Consider the following 18,951-nt stretch of genomic DNA (forward strand, 5'->3'; position numbering starts at 1 on the left):
CCCCGTAGCGGCACGCTCTGACCCTCCCGTGGCGTCACGCTCTGACCCTCCCATGGTGGCCCGTGTTGACCCTCCCGTGGCGGCACGTGTTGACCCCCCCCCCGTAGCGGCACGCTCTGACCCTCCCGCGGTGGCCCGTGTTGACCCTCCCATGGCGGCCCGTGTTGACCCTCCCGTAGCGTCACGCTCTGACTCTCCCGTGGCGGCACGTGTTGACCCTCCCGTGGCGGCCCGTGTTGACTCCGGCCACGTGTTGCAGAGTCCGAGCTCGGCGCCATCGGCGAGACGATCGTCTCTGTGCTGCGGCGCGGCGGCGTGTCGCTCCGCCACGTGGTCACGTGGAACCAGACCTTCCACGTGGGGTACATGGACAACCCGTTCACGGACATCCTGCGCCGCACCAAGGATGACGTCAGGAGTGAGTCATAGCACGGCTACAAGGCTAAGGCTAAGGCTTGAGCTAAGCCCAAATCACAAGCTAAGTCTCTAAGGTTGTAAGTCTAAGCTAGGTCTCATGCTAGCCAGGCCGTTGAAAACAGTTTGCACGCCGCAGTTTAAGGCGTGTCGCCGCACTGAGGTCGGCTGAGATCGTCTGCAGCCGTCGCTCATCCTCGTGGGAGTCGGTGCCGGCGAAAGTTGCTTGTGGAGGGAATCGAACCAGGACTACACGATCCATGTCTGATGCGCTCGTTACCAGTTCACTGGCGCTCTGACGTTGGAAGCTCATAGGAGCATGCGATTGATGCCAGTGGAAGGATTTTGTTGGGTATTCGCTATCTCAGATGTATGCTTACCAAACTGTCCAGCTTAGCGTGCAGATGCTCAGCATATACGAACAGACATGCATGCACTGACAACGAGCACTAAGATGTGCACCAGACGACGCATGCATGCATGAGTTGGGAGGATGTGAGAGTGTCCACTAGTGCACGAGCACAAACATACGTCCACTAGTATGTGTGTTTGTGTGTGTATATGGATCACCATGGTATCAATTTAGTATGGGAAATGCACAAATATCTGCATTGTCAGATGGGGGCTCTTATTCTCACAGTAATCAACATTCAGTGCACCAGGAGGCGCACATTACAGCTGCATCGATTATGGTCAGAATGAGAGTTCCCCACTCACGACGCCGAAACACCAGGAGCTCAATGCCCTTTTTCCTTATATCAAGTTTGAATTCCGTGTGGTGACATCCGAAAAAGCAGTGCTTACGCTCACGTTCTACATGGTAATATGCTGGCAGCATCCCGCGGTTAACCCCAGCAGAGCACTGCAACAACTCACATCACTGGAGACAGGGCATTTAAACCCATGACAATACAGATATCATGACTGCCGGGTCTGAATGGCCAGGAATTCGCAAGAATTTAACTCGGGATAGCTTGGCTCGAAAATGGCGAGGTAATTCTTACGGCGGTAAAGGATGACGTCATGTAGGGAGGTGCTGTGACGTCATCTCACAGCTGACCAACATCTTGATCGTTATCTAAGCTTATTTTTAATGCCGAAGTGGGTCGGATGGCCAGTGTCTTGGCAGCTGAACCTCATTTGCTTTTAACTACGCTGACGTCTTAGCGTCGATCAATTAATCAAGTTAATGGTCGTTCTCTTCCCAATAAGACGCTCGGCTGGCCATATTGACTGTCTCATCACATGCATTTGGTCGTAGCCCAGGCTCAAAAGTCTGCACGATATAAATTTGCTGGTGAGAGAATACTTGGGAAACGCCCCTCCCCCTCCGCCCCAACCCTCTCTAGCCGCCTGACCGCTCATCACACCAAAAGCGCTGTCTCGAAATTATAAGCTGGTGAAATGAGGCCGGCAACGATCAGGCGATCAGCTGTTAACGCATTGTATTATGTGAAAATATAGATCCCACTGTAACCAGTCCCGGGTATGTATCTGCGGACGCTTTCCGCCCGTTATTTTCCAGCATTTCCTGGTCGCATCACTGATCGGAATGGAACTGACGTTATCATTTGATGACGTCACAGACAGAGTGACTGTCATCAGTGCGCTCGTGAGCATTTCCGATGGCGCGGCTGGCTGAGCAGGACCAGCTTCGTTTCAAAACAACAAAAAAGTCAGCGGTGCGCAGTCGGTGGGGGTGGGGAGGGGGAGGGAGAATGCCTTTCAGGTCATGTTACTGCAAATGGGCTTTCTGAACTTGACGGTGTGTTGACATCTAACGCCAGGGAAACAAAACTGTTAAGAATTATGCAGCTGGTCTCGATAACGGCACGCAGCCGACACAACAATCCATTTACATTCATTCTCCTGACATTCCTTCTCCCGGTCATTCTACGAGGAAAGAGGTTATTAGTACTGTCTTTGTGGGGCGAAAGTTCAGCGTCGGCTCAGCGCTTTTGGCCGGCGCCTGTCATGGGTTGTCTCCATCCGTGCTGCGCCTGCCATGGGTTGTCTCCATCCGTGCCGCTGCACACCCGCTGGGCTTTCCAGGTTTTCTTCGAGCGCATTGCGTCGGATCCAATCTCCACGCGGTTTTTTAGCTCCCATCTCTGGACCCGTACCAGGCCCCGCGTATATACATTTGCCTGCACCTATACCTTATATGCATATCGTATATATATATATATATATATATATATATAAATAGATAGATAGATAGATAGATAGATAGATAGATATATATATATATATATATATATATATATATATATATACACCGCACCACCTCGCCACGCCCGTTACGACTCTCCCGCCCGCCACCGAGCTTCCGGAACAGATAAACAAGCCGCTGTTCGCCGCCCCCGCACCACTAAGACAACTTAATTAACGCGTTAACTCGCCGCGTGACGTCACATGGTCAACTTGTTGCGCTTGCGCTTACGGGCCATTTATGATCTACTCCATCACAGTCTTATCGGTCCAGGCTATGTTAAACTTTCATATTTCAAAACGTTTTCGTCGCGGACGAAGTACGAGCGATCGGTCAGCTGGATGCTATGTTTGCAGCACGCTTCATCTGCCTGCGCTCATGCTTCACACTGTCTGCCTATCAACAATGGTCGCTGGGATCTCCGCCGCAGAGGACGCCCGATAGACAATGAGGTTGCTGCTGTGAAAACAGCAATCATGCGCAGAACTCAGAAAGGCAATTGTCGATGAAAAATCACCGGACCGAAAAACAACAGCCGGTTGCCAAACTCAACAACCGGCTGCCAAACTTACAACAATCTGACCCGGCATCACGACCCCGGCGGCGCGGCTAGAGCCGACAGACTGTCACACAACGCCAGAATAACTGACACAGCTGAGCATTCTGCATGTCTTCCCTCACGCAATGAGATCACAATGTTTCTCACGAATGTCTGACGCCGACAGCTTCCGAATTCAGAATTGAGCCTCACGCCGAGCGGTTCAGGCGACTTTATTGTGTCGCAAAAGGCCGGGCGGCTGCTAAACCAATGTCGGGAAAACGCGTCGAGTACCGCTGGGCTTCGCTGCCAGCGCGACAGTATCGTCCCACTGTCGACTGTCGACAGACCGGGCCTGTCAACCGACCGCAGCAGGTCCTGGTGCAGCCTGCCACACAGTGTGTTCGTTGACCTTTTAGTCGGGAAAATGGGAGAGACAGAGGTGTGCTGCGGACCTTCCGACAGCCCGCCTCGCCACCAGAGCTGTGCACCTAGACATGTGATCCCTTGCCGTGTTCAGTTTCATTCTCGCTTCTCGAAGATTCGTTGCTGTTGCTGCGGTTCGTTGCTGGAGCTCTTGATGCACCTTTAACTACAAAAAAAAACAGTCTGGGGAGAAACTTAACACGCTCACTGCAAGACCCCGCAAAATCTATCGCCCTGGAGGGAGAGGGGGGAGGGGCGCATCACGCCCCACCCAACTATCTCAAGAACCATCGCAGGTAGAGTAGCGCAGTTCAATGGTAAATGGGTGGTATAAGAAACCATATTTTGTGGAAAATTTACGAACCTCGGTCAATATTTTCAAGGTCAAATATGGTCAAAAATGTCTCCCGGGCTGGCTGGCAGGGTGGGATGAGCGCGTTTGAATGTGCGCAAAATTATATTTACATTTGTATTTTCTGACTGAATCAGGAGAAGAACTCTATTAAATCGTGATAAATCACGATGATTAATTCGGATTTTGTGTCGCCTGATTCATGTTCATGTAGGACCACTTCACTCTTTCATCTCATTCATTGGCCACGCTTTTGTTGGCAGGGGCGGTCAGCTGCGGTCAGTTCTATCGCCACACATCACGCCAATCTATTCATATGTAAAATTCGGGTGTGAAATGGCCAGCCTGCCACAGAGCAGCCCTCTGTTTCCGCACACCACTATTCCTCCCACATTTATTTTCTCAACTGATCAGCCTAGTTGCTTCCATCTTCTGTTAGCGGGGGCCAGTACATGTGTGTTGTGTGTGTGTGTTGTGGTGTGTGTGTGTGTGGTTTATGTATACATTTATATATATTTATTTATATAACATTTATATATATATATATATATATATATATATATATTCATATATATATATATACATTTATTATACTGCATATATGTAGATGGTGTGTATTTCTGTAGCGTATATATATCTCTCTCTCCCTCTCTCTCTCCTCCCTCTCTCCCTCTCGCTCCTCTCTCTCTCTCTCTCTCTCTCTCTCTCTCTCTCTCTCTCTCTCTCTCTCTCTCTCTCTCTCTCTCTCTCTCTCTCTCTCTCTCTCTCTCTCTCTCTCTCTCTCTCTCTCTCTCTCTCTCTCTCTCTCTCTCTCTCTCTCTCTCTCTCTCTCTCTCTCTCTCTCTCTCTCTCTCTCTCTCTTTATCTATCTTGCTTTTTCTCCAGCTCCAGATGCTGATGCTGTACATGATTGCCTGTTGCAGTTTACGTGGTTCTCGGGGAGTACTACGAACACCGGGCCGTTCTTATGACGCTGCAGGAGCAGAACTTACTTCAAACCGGTGCGTCCATCGTTGCCGCATCTAACCGGTAGTGTGTAAACTGAGTTACCTGTGAGCCCTCCAGAAATCAGTGGTGGCAGCTTATTCGCTGAGCTTGAGGCGCGGGTACAAACACTACTTTCCTTGCGATGTAAATGTGTAATTCTTCCAGCTCGGCTTTTCGTCATTTGTGAACCATTGCGTGGCACTGTTAAGTCCTTCCATCGAATGGTCTGTCCATGGTGTCTCTATCCCGCTGTGTGTTGTGTTGTGGTAGCCTGCGGTGCCCTGCTCTGGCCACTACTGAAACCCAATGTGATCACGGATTGATATGCAGAATAAGGCGTTCCAGACGGCCGTCCCTCGCGCGTCTTGCCGAGCGCTGTAACTTCCGTTGCTGTTGTGCTCGTCAGAGATGTGACCTGGCCAGAAACTGACTGATGTCGCTGGGCCCCGCGTGCAGGGGAGTACTTTGTGGTCGGTGTGGACATCCAGCGGTATCAGAACGCCACCCCGCAGAAGTACCTGCGCACGCTGTTCAGAGAGGAAAGCCCCACCGACCCGAGGGCAGAGCAAGCCTTCAAATACTACGTCGGTTAGTGGCGGGTGATGCACCTGACTCTGCTGGGATGAGCTCAGAACAAAATGCCTGTACTTACCACAGCAATGCTTGGAGGCCTGGCAGTAGAGCCTCCTCGTCTGCACGTGACATTTTGTCACGAAATGTCACCGTAGGTTACTGATCTGTGATGACCTTGAAATGTAGCCGGCTGATACCTGGGTGGCCTAGGTCAGGCACGTGCAGTTCGATATCGTTAAAGGCTCGACTCAGTATTTTGTCGCACCAAATGGTCAAATCATGTTGGGATACTGCAATGGCAATGAGAAAATTAATAGGCCCCCTAAAAACAAGGAAAGCTGGAAGATGGGCTAATTTATCCCGGATTTTTATCCTAACTAAAAGCCTTAACTAAAAACATGGGCCAACAAAAACCTATTCAGAACTGCATATGCCATCTAATGTCTTTTCATTTTTCTCGCTGTCTCTACCCTGTCCTGAAGAAGCGCGAGAGAGGTTTCTGCCCCCCCCCTTCCTCCCCCCCCCCCTCCGTCGTCAGCTGTAAGCTTGCGCGGAACGCTGTCAATGCGAGGGCTATAACGAGCCCCAATTCACCTTATCTCGTCGCCATTAAAGGCCGAGTAGTGGGGGCTGCGTCTTCGGAAACTTCCGGAAATTTCCGTTTGCACTCTCGCAATCAAACCGATTGCTTCGCAATCTCTTTTGCGGAACGACGCGCCGCGGAGCCAAGTCGGCGGCTGATTTTTCCAGCGATTTCTTCTGCGCTCGTGCTGGAGGCCGCTCTACTGCGCTACTTTGCCCAGCAGCTGAGCTTGTGCGGCCATAACAAGCGGCGAGTCAGACGCTGACATCACAGCCGCCGCAGGTGCCGACTCTGCAGCGGAGGGCTCTGTCAGCGGTTGGCTTCTCACTTCGCGACGCCTTCGCAATTGAGGATTACAGTGTCTCAGATTCTGGTAGGCCTTCTACCAGCAGGTCTCAGGACTGTTGAGGGTGTTTCAGGATTCAGCATGAGATTTGTTTTGTCTTTCCTGCGGAATGATAAGTCAACCGAATGGTATTCAGATTTCCAAACGTCTTCATGCAATACGCTATCTTCGCTTCAAGGGCCAACTGTGAGCATCCTAAAACATTACCTCCCCACACTGATATTACAGCACCAGTGTCAATTCGGTGCAACTGTGGCAGCATGTGTCACCCTGGCAGCTCCTGATAAGTCACCTTGACACCTGACCCCAGGCGTGATCGGGTCACCCACTATCGGGTTCGAGGTGCTGACCAGGCTAGTCAACGACTTCATGGAGCTGCCGCCCTTCAATTACACCAACATCCTGCGGGAGTACGGCGGCAACATGAAGGTGAGGCGACCGGCAGCCGCTCTGGTGATGATATGCTTTCCTTACGCGCCGTTAGAAAGCTCACCTTTCAACACCGAAAAAGTAGGCAACGTCAGCACGCCGTTCTTAAAAATGCACCGGGAGCGAGGGGCGACGGGACTCGGAGACGGCTGATCCAGGCTGTTTGTTGTTGGTGTGCGCTCCCTGCCGTATTCGCCACGGTCGGCAGCTGCAGTGAATGCGAAATTGAACTGCGATTTTGCGAACGGGTGGAGATGAGGTCCTACGAACGGAGGGACGAGTTTCACAGATGGAATAGATGCTCGGAGTATCGTTCTGGTCTGGTGTGTTAGTTGCACGTCTGGTGTGCTAGTGTAGTTAACACTAGCATCGTTCTCGTCTGGTGTGTTAGTCTAACTAACGCATCAGACGAGGACGATAGATGAAACAATAACTTTAAAAAACGATATCACGATAACGATAGGATACGATGCGATAACGAAACGATAAAAACGATATCACTGTAAAAAAACGATATGTTAACAGTACACTGACGGGCGGCGGGATTTGACGCGATAGATGACAACGCTGGAATATACTAGTTACATTGGATATACATGTAACATCTTAAGACGATTGCAAGTGAAGAAATGTACACCAGCACTCTGGTTTGTATGAGTCTGTTCAGAAATCACCTGACCTCGTTCAGTCTTTGCACCGTTTCAAGGCGATGCCTTTTGGGCCGCTGTTTCGCTGAAGTGATTTGGAAGCACAAACTTATAACAAGCCTGAGTTTAATTCCCGGAGCGAAAGTTTAACTCCGATACGTAAGCCCGGATATGCCTCGATGTCAAGGTTTGCTGCCTCGACGAAGTCGACACACTCTTGGCGGCGTACCGTGGGCTCTGCCGGTGACTAACAAAGTCTTTGCGGCGTGCGTCAAAGCCTAAGCCACCAGGATTTCTTTGTGTTGAAATACCGTTTGACATTTACAATTTCATTGCGAAGTCCGCTAAACAAATTGGCAGGTACTTGGGTGCTGGCGGATAAATAAGACATAAATCTTGTTTAATAAATAGCTAGTTAAAAACCCCAATTGCAGTGCGGTGCACTCTTCCCTAAAAAAATGACTGTATTAATACCAGACCCATATCTATAGACCTTTATCTATGCTTTAGAGCTTTGGGAAATTTATCTATAGAGCTATAGACCAGGTTTTTAGAACAAAGGTGGCAAATTTGTAGTCTAAGTGGGATACATTTCACCAAGTTACGTGCACGTACAGTTTAATTTCGGCCTTTAGCGTGGCTCACACGCAAAATGTCAGCCGCGTGAGAATTAGCTTAAATTTACGTAGTGACTTCTAAAACGACACGGACGGTCGGTCCCCATCGCGTCGTTTATACAGGAGTTATATCCGTTTTGCTGTCCTTTCACTGGGCTGTTGCAGATCAGTTTTACTCGACAGTGGTTTCGCATCCTTATCAACTGTTGTGTAGTGGTGTTAGGCAGCACACTGGCGATACGTCCCCCCCCCCCTCCCCCCCCCCCTTCCATGCCCGCTGTGACGCCAGGTTTTCATCAAGATCCCCTAATATTAGCACGACTTTGTTTGCCCTCTACGTTTGACCACCATATCCAGTGTCGGACTCCGTTGATACCGGCCAACTGTTTCCCTTTCTCTCTTGCCTTGCAACATGCCTATCCGCGCTCCCTGTGGCGCCGCCTCCGTCAGCCGCCAGCAATGCAGTCTGCCCCAGGCCTCTTACGTCGTCTGTCACTGCTTCGCTGTTCTGGCAGATCCAGCTGCGAGTCTACGGCGCATGACCCGCGCCAGTGCCCAACCGCCGAGCCTATAGATCCGTTGAGAGCCCGTCCACCCACGCAATGACAACCGCCGTGCCTATAGATCCGTTGACAGCCCGTCTACCCATGCAATGACAACCGCCGTGCCTATAGATCCGTTGAGAGCCCGTCCACCCACGCAATGACAACCGCCGTGCCTATAGATCCGTTGAGAGCCCGTCCACTAACTTGATGACAACCGCCGTGCCTATAGATCCGTTGACAGTCCGTCCACCCACGCAATGACAACCGCCGTGCCTATAGATCCGTTGACAGTCCGTCCACCCACGCAGTGACAACCGCCGTGCCTATAGATCCGTTGAGAGCCCGTCCACCCACGTGATGACAACCGCAGTGCCTATAGATCCGTTGAGAGCGCGTCCACCCACGTGATGACAACCGCAGTGCCTATAGACCCGTTGAGAGCCCGTCCACTCACTTGATGACAACCGCCGAGCCTATAGATCCGTTGAGAGCCCGTTCACCCACGCAATGTTAACCGCCGTGCCTATAGATCCGTTGAGAGCCCGTCCACCCACGCAATGTTAACCGCCGTGCCTATAGATCCGTTGAGAGCCCGTCCACCCACGCAATGTTAACCGCCGTGCCTATAGATCATTTGAGAGCCCGTCCACCCACGCAATGTTAACCGCCGCGCCTATAGATCCGTTGAGAGCTCGTCCACCCACGCAATGACAACCGCAGTGCCTATAAATCCGTTGAGAGCCCGTCCACCCACGCAATGACAACCGCAGTGCCTATAGATCCGTTGAGAGCCCGTCCACCCACGTGATGACAACCGCCGTGCCTGTAGATCCGTTGAGAGCTCGTCCACCCACGCAGTGACAACCGCAGTGCCTATAAATCCGTTGAGAGCCCGTCCGCCCACGTGATGACAACCGCCGTGCCTTTAGATCCGTTGAGAGCCCGTCCACCCACGTGATGACAGCCGCTGCGCATATAAAGTCGTTGAGAGCCCTCTCACCCACGCAATGACAGTTATCGTGCCTACAAATCCGTTGAGAGCCCGCCCATCCATGCGACGACCCGCTGAAACGTGACGGCCGGCCCTGACTCGGAGCCGCCCGGTGTGACACCTGCCGCTGCTGCGCTGTAGATCCGGTCGGAGGCGGCCTACCTGTACGACGCCGTGCACCTGTACGCGTGGTCGCTGAACGAGACGCTGAAGATGGGCGGCGACCCCCGTAATGGCACGGCCGTCATTGCGCGGCTGCTGGGCAGGTCCTACTTCAGCGCCATGGGGTAGGTCCTCCGTCGGCGCCATGAGGGTAGGTCCTACTTCAGCGCCATATGGTAGGTCCTACGTCAGCATCATGGGGAAGGCCACACCACGTTGTCACGGGGTAAGTCTTACTTCATTGTCCTAGGGTAGGTCCTACTTCAGCGCCACAGAGAAGGCCACACCACGTTGTCACGGGTTAAGTCTTACTTCATCGTCCTAGGGCACGATGATTTTTTTAGCGCATACTTTAGCGCCATGGAGAAGGCCACACCACGTTGTCACGGGGTAATTCCGACCTAAGCGCGATGGGGTGGGCCTTATTTCAGACACTGATGTAAGCATCTCCTCAGCCCGCGAGATAGGTCCTACTTGAACTCCATGGTGTAGGTCCGTATACATCGCCATGAGATAGGAACCTTTCACATGGGTAACGACGGTCTTACTTTATCTACATAGGGGTAGATTCCACTTCAGCGCCATGGGATAGGTCTTACTTCAGCGCCATGGGATAGGTCTTACTTCAGTGCCATGGGATAGGTCTTACTTCAGTGCCATGGGATAGGTCTTACTTCAGTGCCATGGGATAGGTCTTACTTCAGTGCCATGGGATAGGTCTTACTTCAGTGCCATGGGATATGTCTTACTTCAGTGCCATGGGGCCAGTCTTACTTAAACGCCGTGAGCGCCATGGGCCGTGTCCTACTTCGGCGCCTTGGAGTAGGCCGGGCCGGGCCCCGCTGAAGCACTGGTGCACACAGCAACCGAGCCCAGGGCTTCCGTCAGCGGGGACAATCGCCAGCGGCTAGCAGTCAGTCCTGCTATGCATTTACAGAACTGTTGTGAACAGATTCAGTCGGACAGGACGTGGATACCGGACTCATCTGAACCGCGGACCTGAACCATGGCCCACAGTCCCGTCACACTCAAATGTGTGAAATAGTTCAACGCTCGCTATTTATTGGTATCTCCGTCGCGCGAACCTCATGCGCCTAACCTGTTCGTCATACGCTCGGTTCCCAGCGCGCTTGACTCTAGGCACAGCCCGTGTCAGCGCAGTATCTGGGCCGGGCTTTGTGTGGTCGATAAGCCAGCCGCTGACAAGGCCTCGTTAGCCCCGAGTCGATCAGCAGTGCTGGCCCCGAGTCGATCACCAGATCACCAGTGCTTCCCCACTACGGCCGATGATATATGCTTCACAGTTACGGCAAGCAAATAACGGCATGGTTGGCGCGGGAGAGAATTGCCACATCATCTATTGCGCTTTCTCAAAACAACCGAACACCCTCCCTGTGTGATGGCGCGCCGTTATGTGCCCACGTGTCCCACCAATCGCGCGGCGCACGCGCGTCACCAAGCGCACGTGTCCATGTCCACGTGTCCATGTGGCCATGCCCGCCCATGCGATCTTGTTTTCCGTGTGATCATGTTTGTCCATGCGACCATGTCTGCCCATGTGATCATACTTATCCATGTGGCCATGTCTGCTATGTGACCGTATTTGTCCATGTGACCATGTCTGTCCATGTGCCGGCAGATACATGGTGTACATGGACGCGCACGGCGACACGGAGGGCAACTACACGCTGATCCAGCGGCGCCGGGTGGGCGGCGCCGTTGGCCTGCACCCGGCCGGCGTCTTCCAGCTCAGAGGCAACGGGACTGACCTGCCGGTTAGTCGCTGCCGGCTGGGGGCGCCGCTGCCGGCTGGAGGCGCCGCTGCCGGCTGGGGGCGCCGCTGCCGGCTGGGGGCGCCGCTGCCGGCTGGGGGCGCCGCTGCCGGCTGGAGGCGCAGCTGTCGGCTGGAGGCGCCGCTGCCGGCTGGGGGCGCCGCTGCCGGCTGGAGGCGCCGCTGCCGGCTGGGGGGCGCCGCTGCCGGCTGGAGGCGCAGCTGTCGGCTGGAGGCGCCGCTGCCGGCTGGGGGCGCCGCTGCCGGCTGGAGGCGCAGCTGCCGGCTGGAGGCGCCGCTGCTGGCTGGAGGCGCCGCTGCTGGCTGGAGGCGCCGCTGTCGGCTGGAGGCGCCGCTGCTGGCTGGAGGCGCCGCCGCCGGCTGGAGGCGCAGCTGGAGGCCCGCGCCGGGCGCCCGTCGCCCGGTCCGGCGGCCTGTCGGACAGTCGTCTGGGGTCGATCGGAACGCCTGCTGTACTCCTGTCCGGTGGAGGGCCTCCGTCCTCGCGATGGAGGGCCTCTTCTTATTGGTGTATTGTCTTAACAGTTGCAGAAGTCATGTTAGTGTTCGAGGGTCATGTTGCGACCGGGATTCGAACCCAGGCCCCCACATGGGAGCTGAAAACGCCAATCACTCGACCACCAAGTTCTGGTCGGGTTAGGCGGCACACTTATGTTTGATACTTTGACACGAGCGAAGTCACTTAGGAATGGACCTTACACGAGCTTCAGTAGGGGCGTCAACCGCTACTGGTTTGCCTGTCAGTGTTCGCGTGGCCGACATGTCGTCAGTGTTCCCGTGTCTGGCATGTCGTCAGTGTTCCCCTGTCTAACATTTCGTCAGTGCTCCCGTGTCCGACATGTCGTCAGTGTTCCCGTGTCCGACATGTCGTCAGTGTTCCCGTGTCCGACATGTCGTCAGTGTTCCCGTGTCGACATGTCGTCAGTGTCCCTGTGTCTGAGATGTCGTCAGTGTTCCCGTATATGACATGTCGTCAGTGTTCCCGTGTCTAACATGTCGTCAGTAGGCGGAGCTTACACTCAGCACTAGGTCCTCTGTTTTACCCAGATGACGTGGCTCTCACAAACCGTATGCAATGTGACGCAGCCGCAGGCGCCTGCCTGCTGACCTGCCCCTGACCTGTTGATCTGGCGCCGACGTCGGCCGTGGCGTGCCGCCGCGACGCCGTGACGCGCGTCGGCCGGCACCGCTGACGGGGGTGACGTCACGTGCCGGCAGGAGCTGGTGATCGGGACTCCGATCCGCTGGCCGCACGGCCAGCCGCCCATCGACGAGCCGCCGTGCGGCTTCCGGGGCGAGTACTGCATCTGTGAGTACGCCCCGACACGCCCGGGCCCCGACACACCCGGGCCCCGACACGTCCGGGCCCCGACACGCCCGGATCCCGACACGTCCGGATCCCGACACGTCCGGGCCCCGACACACCCTGGCCCCGACACGCTCGGGCCCCGACACGCCCGGATCCCGACACGTCCGGGCCCCGACACACCCTGGCCCCGACACGCTCGGGCCCTGACATGCCCGGGCCCCGACACGCCCGTGCCCCGACACGCCCAGGCCCCGACACGCCCGGGCCCCGACGCGCCCGGGCCCCGACACGCCCGAGCCCCGACACGCCCGGGCCCCAACACGCTCGGGTCCTGACACGATCGGGCTCCGACACGCCCGGGCCCCGACACGCCCGGGCCCCGACACGCCCGGGCCCCAACACGCTCGGGTCCTGACACGATGGGGCTCCGACACGCTCGGGCCCCGACACGCTCGGGCCCGACACGATCGGGCTCTGACACGCTTGGGTCTCGACACGCTCGGGCCCGACGTGATCGGGCTCTGACACGCTCGGTCCCCGACACGCCCGGGCCCCGATACGATCGGGCTCCGACACGCCCGGACTCCGACACGATCGGGCTCCGACACGCTCGGGTCCCGGCACGCTCGGGCCCCGACACGCTCGGGCCCCGACACGCTTGGACCTCGACACGCCCGGGCCCCGACACGATCGGGCTCCGACACGCCCGGGCCCCGACACGCCCGGGCCCCGACACGATCGGGCTCCGACACGCCCGGGCCCCGACACGATCGGGCTCTGACACGCTCGGGTCCCGGCACGCTCGGGCCCCGACACGCTCGGGCCTCGACACGCCCGGGCCCCGACACGCTCGGGCCCCGACACGCCCGGGCCCGACACGCCCGGATCCCGACACGTCTGGGCCCCGACACACCCTGGCCCCGACACGTCCGGACCCCGACACGCCCGTGCCCTACACGCTCGGGCCCCGACAAGATCGGGGCTCGACACGCCCGGGCCCCGACACGACACGCCCGGACCCCGACACGCCCGGGCCCCGACACGCTCGGGCCCCGACACGCCCGGCCCCCGACACGCTCTGGCCTCGAGACGCCCGGGCCCCGACGCGCTCGGGCCCGACACGATCGGGCTCCGACGCACCCTGGCCCCGGCACACATGGACCCCGTCACGTCGGCGCTGGGTGTAGCCTTGCCTACCGCCCAACCCCCGACCTGCGCACACTCTGGTGTATTGCCACTCGTGATGGATCAGCGAGTGTACTTCGTGTGGGGCATTAAGGCTGCGCGCACACTACATTTTGCACCGCTCTAATGGTCATCCTACCTAGTGCCCTTTTTCTCGTGCTCATCCTACGAAGAGCGACTTTGTTGGCCTCTGGGACAAGCACCATGCCTGAGAACGCCGACGTGCGGCACTGGCACATCACCTGTGGTCGATCGCACCTTTTCCGCGGCTTGCTCCTCCTCGCAGCGCGTCCGATCGGCCCCATCTGGGTTATCGCTCCCGCAGCTGACGCCGCCCCACGCCATCCCAGCACGTTACGCGCCCCCACGTCAGAGCGGCTGAGGTCACAGAGGTCACAGCTGACACGGCGGAGATGGCGGCGCCGAAAGACGGGCGTCCGATGGCGACCTTTGGGCCGGGAAATCCATTATCCCACGGCTTGCGAGCCAAAGTGGTCTGTTTTGAAGATTCTGGCAAACTGCAGGCGGGGAGGAGTCGAGAGATGGTTTGGCGGAGAACGATAGCTTGCTTGTTATTGCAGATAGTTCTTGGCTTTTATGCAGTTCAGCCCTAGGTCAACGAGGGCGTGCTCATAGCGCATATCTCTAAGGCTTTCAGGGAATAACTTTTGAATATTTTTGAATATTTTTGAGCACGGCGCTGACATTTGAGGTGGCTGAGTTTGTGGGATTTTTACATGTGACGTAAAAATGTGAAGTTTTTTACCTTGCTGGCTCATAATCTGGAGGCTTTGTCGGGGACATTCTGCTAAAAGTAACAAATAACGTTTATTTCTCCCAGAACCTGCACTTGTGAGGCGTTGCCCAGGCGGCTTGTCTTATCGTTTTGTCGCTGCATTTCGCCATAATTTTGGTGCCTTTTGCTAGGTCAGGTAATCCAAGGTCAAGCTAAGTTAAACTCTGAAATCTGTGACTATATTTGACCCAACTTGGACAGCGGTTAACCGTTTATCGGCTAGGCGGCTGCCGGGTATTTTGGCTTTGCCTGGCGAGAGCCTAAAGAACGTAATAGCTGATAAAAATTCCGTCTGCTTTTTTTTAAAAATCTTCTCGACCTTCTGTTGATACATGCGTCACAAATCTCCTGCTGGCAGCTTTTATTCGGTAAAAGTCGATGTGATGGGCAACCAGCCTCATCCTTCTCTCTGTCCAGAGCACGCGTTAACCCATTTATTGCGTATGCCAGGCGTGTGACGTGTTCTGGAATAGTTCTTGAGAGTCGGACTGCCGCTTATGTTCCTTTTCTACTTTAAGATACTTTGTTTTTGCTTGCTCTTGTCTGGAAACCTAAGGACGACCGTAAGGCGCCCCCCCCCCCCCCCCTCCTCCTCCTCAAGGATCGCACGGACCCAAAGTAAGAGCGCTTCGCCCGCATTTCAAGCCGTCACGTGCTTGTCACCACACACGTCATTGCAGTGTCAGCCAATACTGGTGACGTCACGTCCCTCTTCAATACAGACACCGCGCGTCAAATCTAGCATGTGCACATCACCGTCCATGGTGCCGCTGAACCACTGGCGACATCGTTGCCAGTGGGCCGTCCCAGGGGCTTCGCGGGTTGCGGCGCAGCTTCCGGAGCGAGGGGCCCATCGGGTGAGAGGTCACGTGACCGGGCGCTGCGCAGCGGCACTGACCTGCTGACCTGGCTGGTCTCACCTGGCCTCCCAGCTGTGCTGGCCTCGGACGCCTGGACAGGGGCTGCTTTAGCGAAAATGCGTCGTAGACGAGTCTCTGAGGCCACCAAATTTGGAGTGATAGAAACGCGGCCATGCTCTTTGGTCTGCAAGGAGCGTAAGTGAACGTGCCCCCTGTTGGTGTCGCTTCTGATAGACGCAAGCATTGTATGTATATGCTTTGACCTCACATGACAGCATCTGAATGTCAACTTCGCCTCCCAGCTCATGGCCGAGGTTCCGCTTACGATGGTGCAGGGAGACCCGGAGGCAGCTGGCAGGCGCAGACACGTTGTTGAAGGCCACGTGGGAAACACTGACATCTGAGTTTAAAAGACATCACGTGCCGAAGCCGAATGGCATCGGAGATTGCTCATGCGCCGTGGCATTAGAGGACGCAATCCATTTCAAGAATTATCCCGGTGGAAGAGCATTAATCTGAGATGCAGATTTGTCTGATCCCATTCGACCTACTCCAAATTGCTGATGAGAAGTGAACTGGGCTGCAATTGGTTTCAGTGGAGGCATGAGACCAGTCTGTAGCCCCGCAAACACTTCAGCGTTTTCCGCATCTAGCTTGAAATCTGAATAGCGTCTGCATGCTGTGCAGATAGCAATGCTAGCCTCATGCATGTATGATTTATCAATGCATTTCGAGTCAGCCCTCGTCACTTTCACTTGTAGTCTTTGCATATAGATGGATGCGGTCGATCCTTTCAGAGAGGAATCAAATCGGCTTCGATGTCTTGATTTGCAATCGCGAATATCGGCATATCATGTAGCAACGTTCCATACATTTAGTGGCGTATTGATAACTAAATTGTCTTTGTCAGCTTTGGGCACGTGCACTTCAAAAGAACCGTCGTGAAAGGCTGCCGTAGTCCGCATACAAAAGAAGTAGCCTACGCAGGCGAGAGGAGCTGACGTCCTGTTCGTCACGTGACGCGTCGTCACGCTGCGTTTCAGCCTACACTACAGAGATCGCCTCGGGGATAGTGGGTGGCATCGTGCTGGTGCTGATCATCATCGGACTCGTCTTCTACCGGTGAGTGTAGCTCGTCTTCTACCGGCGAGTGTCGCTCGTATTCTACCGGTGAGTGTCGCTCGTCTTCTATCGGTGAGTGTCGCTCGTCTTCTACCAGTGAGTGTCGCTCGTCTTCTACCAGTGAGTGTCGCTCGTCTTCTAACAGTGAGTGTCGCTCGTCTTCTACCGGTGAGTGTCGCTCGTCTTCTACCAGTGAGTGTCCTCGTCTTCTACCGGTGAGTGTCGCTCGTCTTCTACCAGTGAGTGTCGCTCGTCTTCTACCGGTGAGTGTCGCGGAGCCGCTGTGGCGATCAAGAGCTGGCCCTCCTCAGGCTTAGCTGGGCGGCAGAGTTCCCGTGTCTGGAGGAACTCTGCCGCTTAGCCGGGTCCACTGCAAGCTGTGCAGACTAGATGTCTGTACGGCTTGGAGTGGACCCTTGGATGCGCGTTAAGTGTGAGTGCCGGGCGGAGTTGGCTACTGATTTCGGGAGATTTCCGGACATTGGCATGGGAATCAGGGAACGTCTTGTTCATGCTTTTAAAATGTTGCACGATGCTGCTTGTTGTTCCTCTTTTGGTTGTAACGAGCTGTTCAGTCGGTCACCACGCTGACATCTGCTGCACAGCCCTGTTGCTTCGTTGCCCGTGGAAACAGAAGCTTATCGGATTTGAAATAATTTGGAGGGCTTTAGGAATGTGTGTTGCTTGCACTGTCAGCTGGCTGGTGGCTATGACCATATACAAGAACAGGGCATTGTCAATCGGCTGGCTCAATCTCGCAATGAACGTCGAAAAAGAATCGCATTCGACGTTACGTACAGATAACTGTCAGGAGGCAGTTAAACGTCACGAAATATCCCTACCGTTTACGGAGGCAATCGTCTTCGTTCCAGTCAGCGCAGCCAGTTGCCGACTGATGAAACAGGGAGAGGTCCTACAGCATGTACCATGGATCGCAGCCAAGCCGGTTTGATGCGCACATAAACGTGTTAGCAAAACGGGAAAGCTTATAATTGGTAACCACTGACTTGGTCGCATCATGCCTTTCCAGAAAAGTATTTCCTTTGTCACGTGTTTGTAAACAAACTAATTTTAATGCACAGGCTGATGCTGGAAGGAAAACGTGCTCTTTTCACCTTTATCTCAAACACATTTCCTAATCTCGTCCAGCTGTAGAATGCCTTTACACATCGGTGCTCAAAACAATCTGTCTTTGGCTTGGAAAAAAGTATTCGCTTCCCAAAGAGCCAGCAGCGTCCAACGGCAGCTACAGCAGGCTGATATCCCACGGATTCTGGGAAAAATATACTTTGATGCCACTGCTTCAGATTGGCTGACTCACAGCCAATGACAAGCGTACGTGCCAAAAGGTAAAAGGCTTGTCATTGGACGAAAAGGCAAAAGGAGCTTCCCCAGTGATCCAATGACAGGCATGCGTGCCTTTCTTCAAAGGCTGACGAATGTCCGCCGTATGTGTCTCACACTCGATACCGAACTGTCGCAAAAGTCGTCGGCATTTGCTGGGCAGGATCGGAAACTACCAGCGACCGCACTACAGGGCATTATGCGATCAGGTTGTCAAGGCGCGTCAAGGGTCCAGTCACCACCATCACGCCACGTCTGTGACGTCAGCACATTTGCCAAAGTACCGCCCGACTCGGTGCCGGCGACCAGAAAATTAATCCGCTGGAGCATCCAGATGACCGCGTTTGAACTGGACAGTAGCACCTGTTAACTTCCGAACTCTCATACGAACCCGACACATTCTCCGATCGGTCGAGACGGGTAGCAGGTGCTAAAATCTTACCATCACACGAGATAAGAACAGCGAATGAGACGAACCAAGCCCCTGCGATGCCAACCCAACGGGGACCCGCCGCCGCGGGCTTCCAAGAAGGCTCCACGGCCTCCGCCTGACGTTCGCCGTCCGCTCGTTGATGTCTCCCTGACCTTACGCGTCTCTCTGGACGAGCGTTTTACGGCGGACCATCGGGCGAGGTTATCCCACGACATCTCCATCGGGACGTTTATGGCCCCCCGTCTAGTGACGGACCCAAAATACTCGGCCACTGTTCCGAACGCCATC

The 18,951-nt window shown here is 55.0% G+C and overlaps 1 protein-coding gene across 1 annotated transcript in view; it reads left to right on the top strand.

Moving 5' to 3' along the window:
- The window catches only part of LOC119114146 (speract receptor), a 140,045-nt gene that overhangs the window by 98,905 nt on the left and 22,189 nt on the right, over nt 1-18,951 (top strand). Inside the window, exons 5-12 of the mRNA XM_037238357.1 lie at nt 260-418; nt 4,866-4,943; nt 5,386-5,517; nt 6,742-6,860; nt 9,802-9,947; nt 11,462-11,597; nt 12,833-12,923; nt 16,808-16,886. Of these exons, the coding sequence (XP_037094252.1) occupies nt 260-418; nt 4,866-4,943; nt 5,386-5,517; nt 6,742-6,860; nt 9,802-9,947; nt 11,462-11,597; nt 12,833-12,923; nt 16,808-16,886 (940 nt within the window). The remainder of the gene's footprint in view (nt 1-259; nt 419-4,865; nt 4,944-5,385; nt 5,518-6,741; nt 6,861-9,801; nt 9,948-11,461; nt 11,598-12,832; nt 12,924-16,807; nt 16,887-18,951) is intronic.

This window comes from Pollicipes pollicipes, unplaced genomic scaffold (genome assembly GCF_011947565.3).
Source record: "Pollicipes pollicipes isolate AB1234 unplaced genomic scaffold, Ppol_2.1 Scaffold_7262;HRSCAF=8765_pilon_pilon_pilon, whole genome shotgun sequence".
Classification (NCBI taxonomy): domain Eukaryota; kingdom Metazoa; phylum Arthropoda; class Thecostraca; order Pollicipedomorpha; family Pollicipedidae; genus Pollicipes; species Pollicipes pollicipes.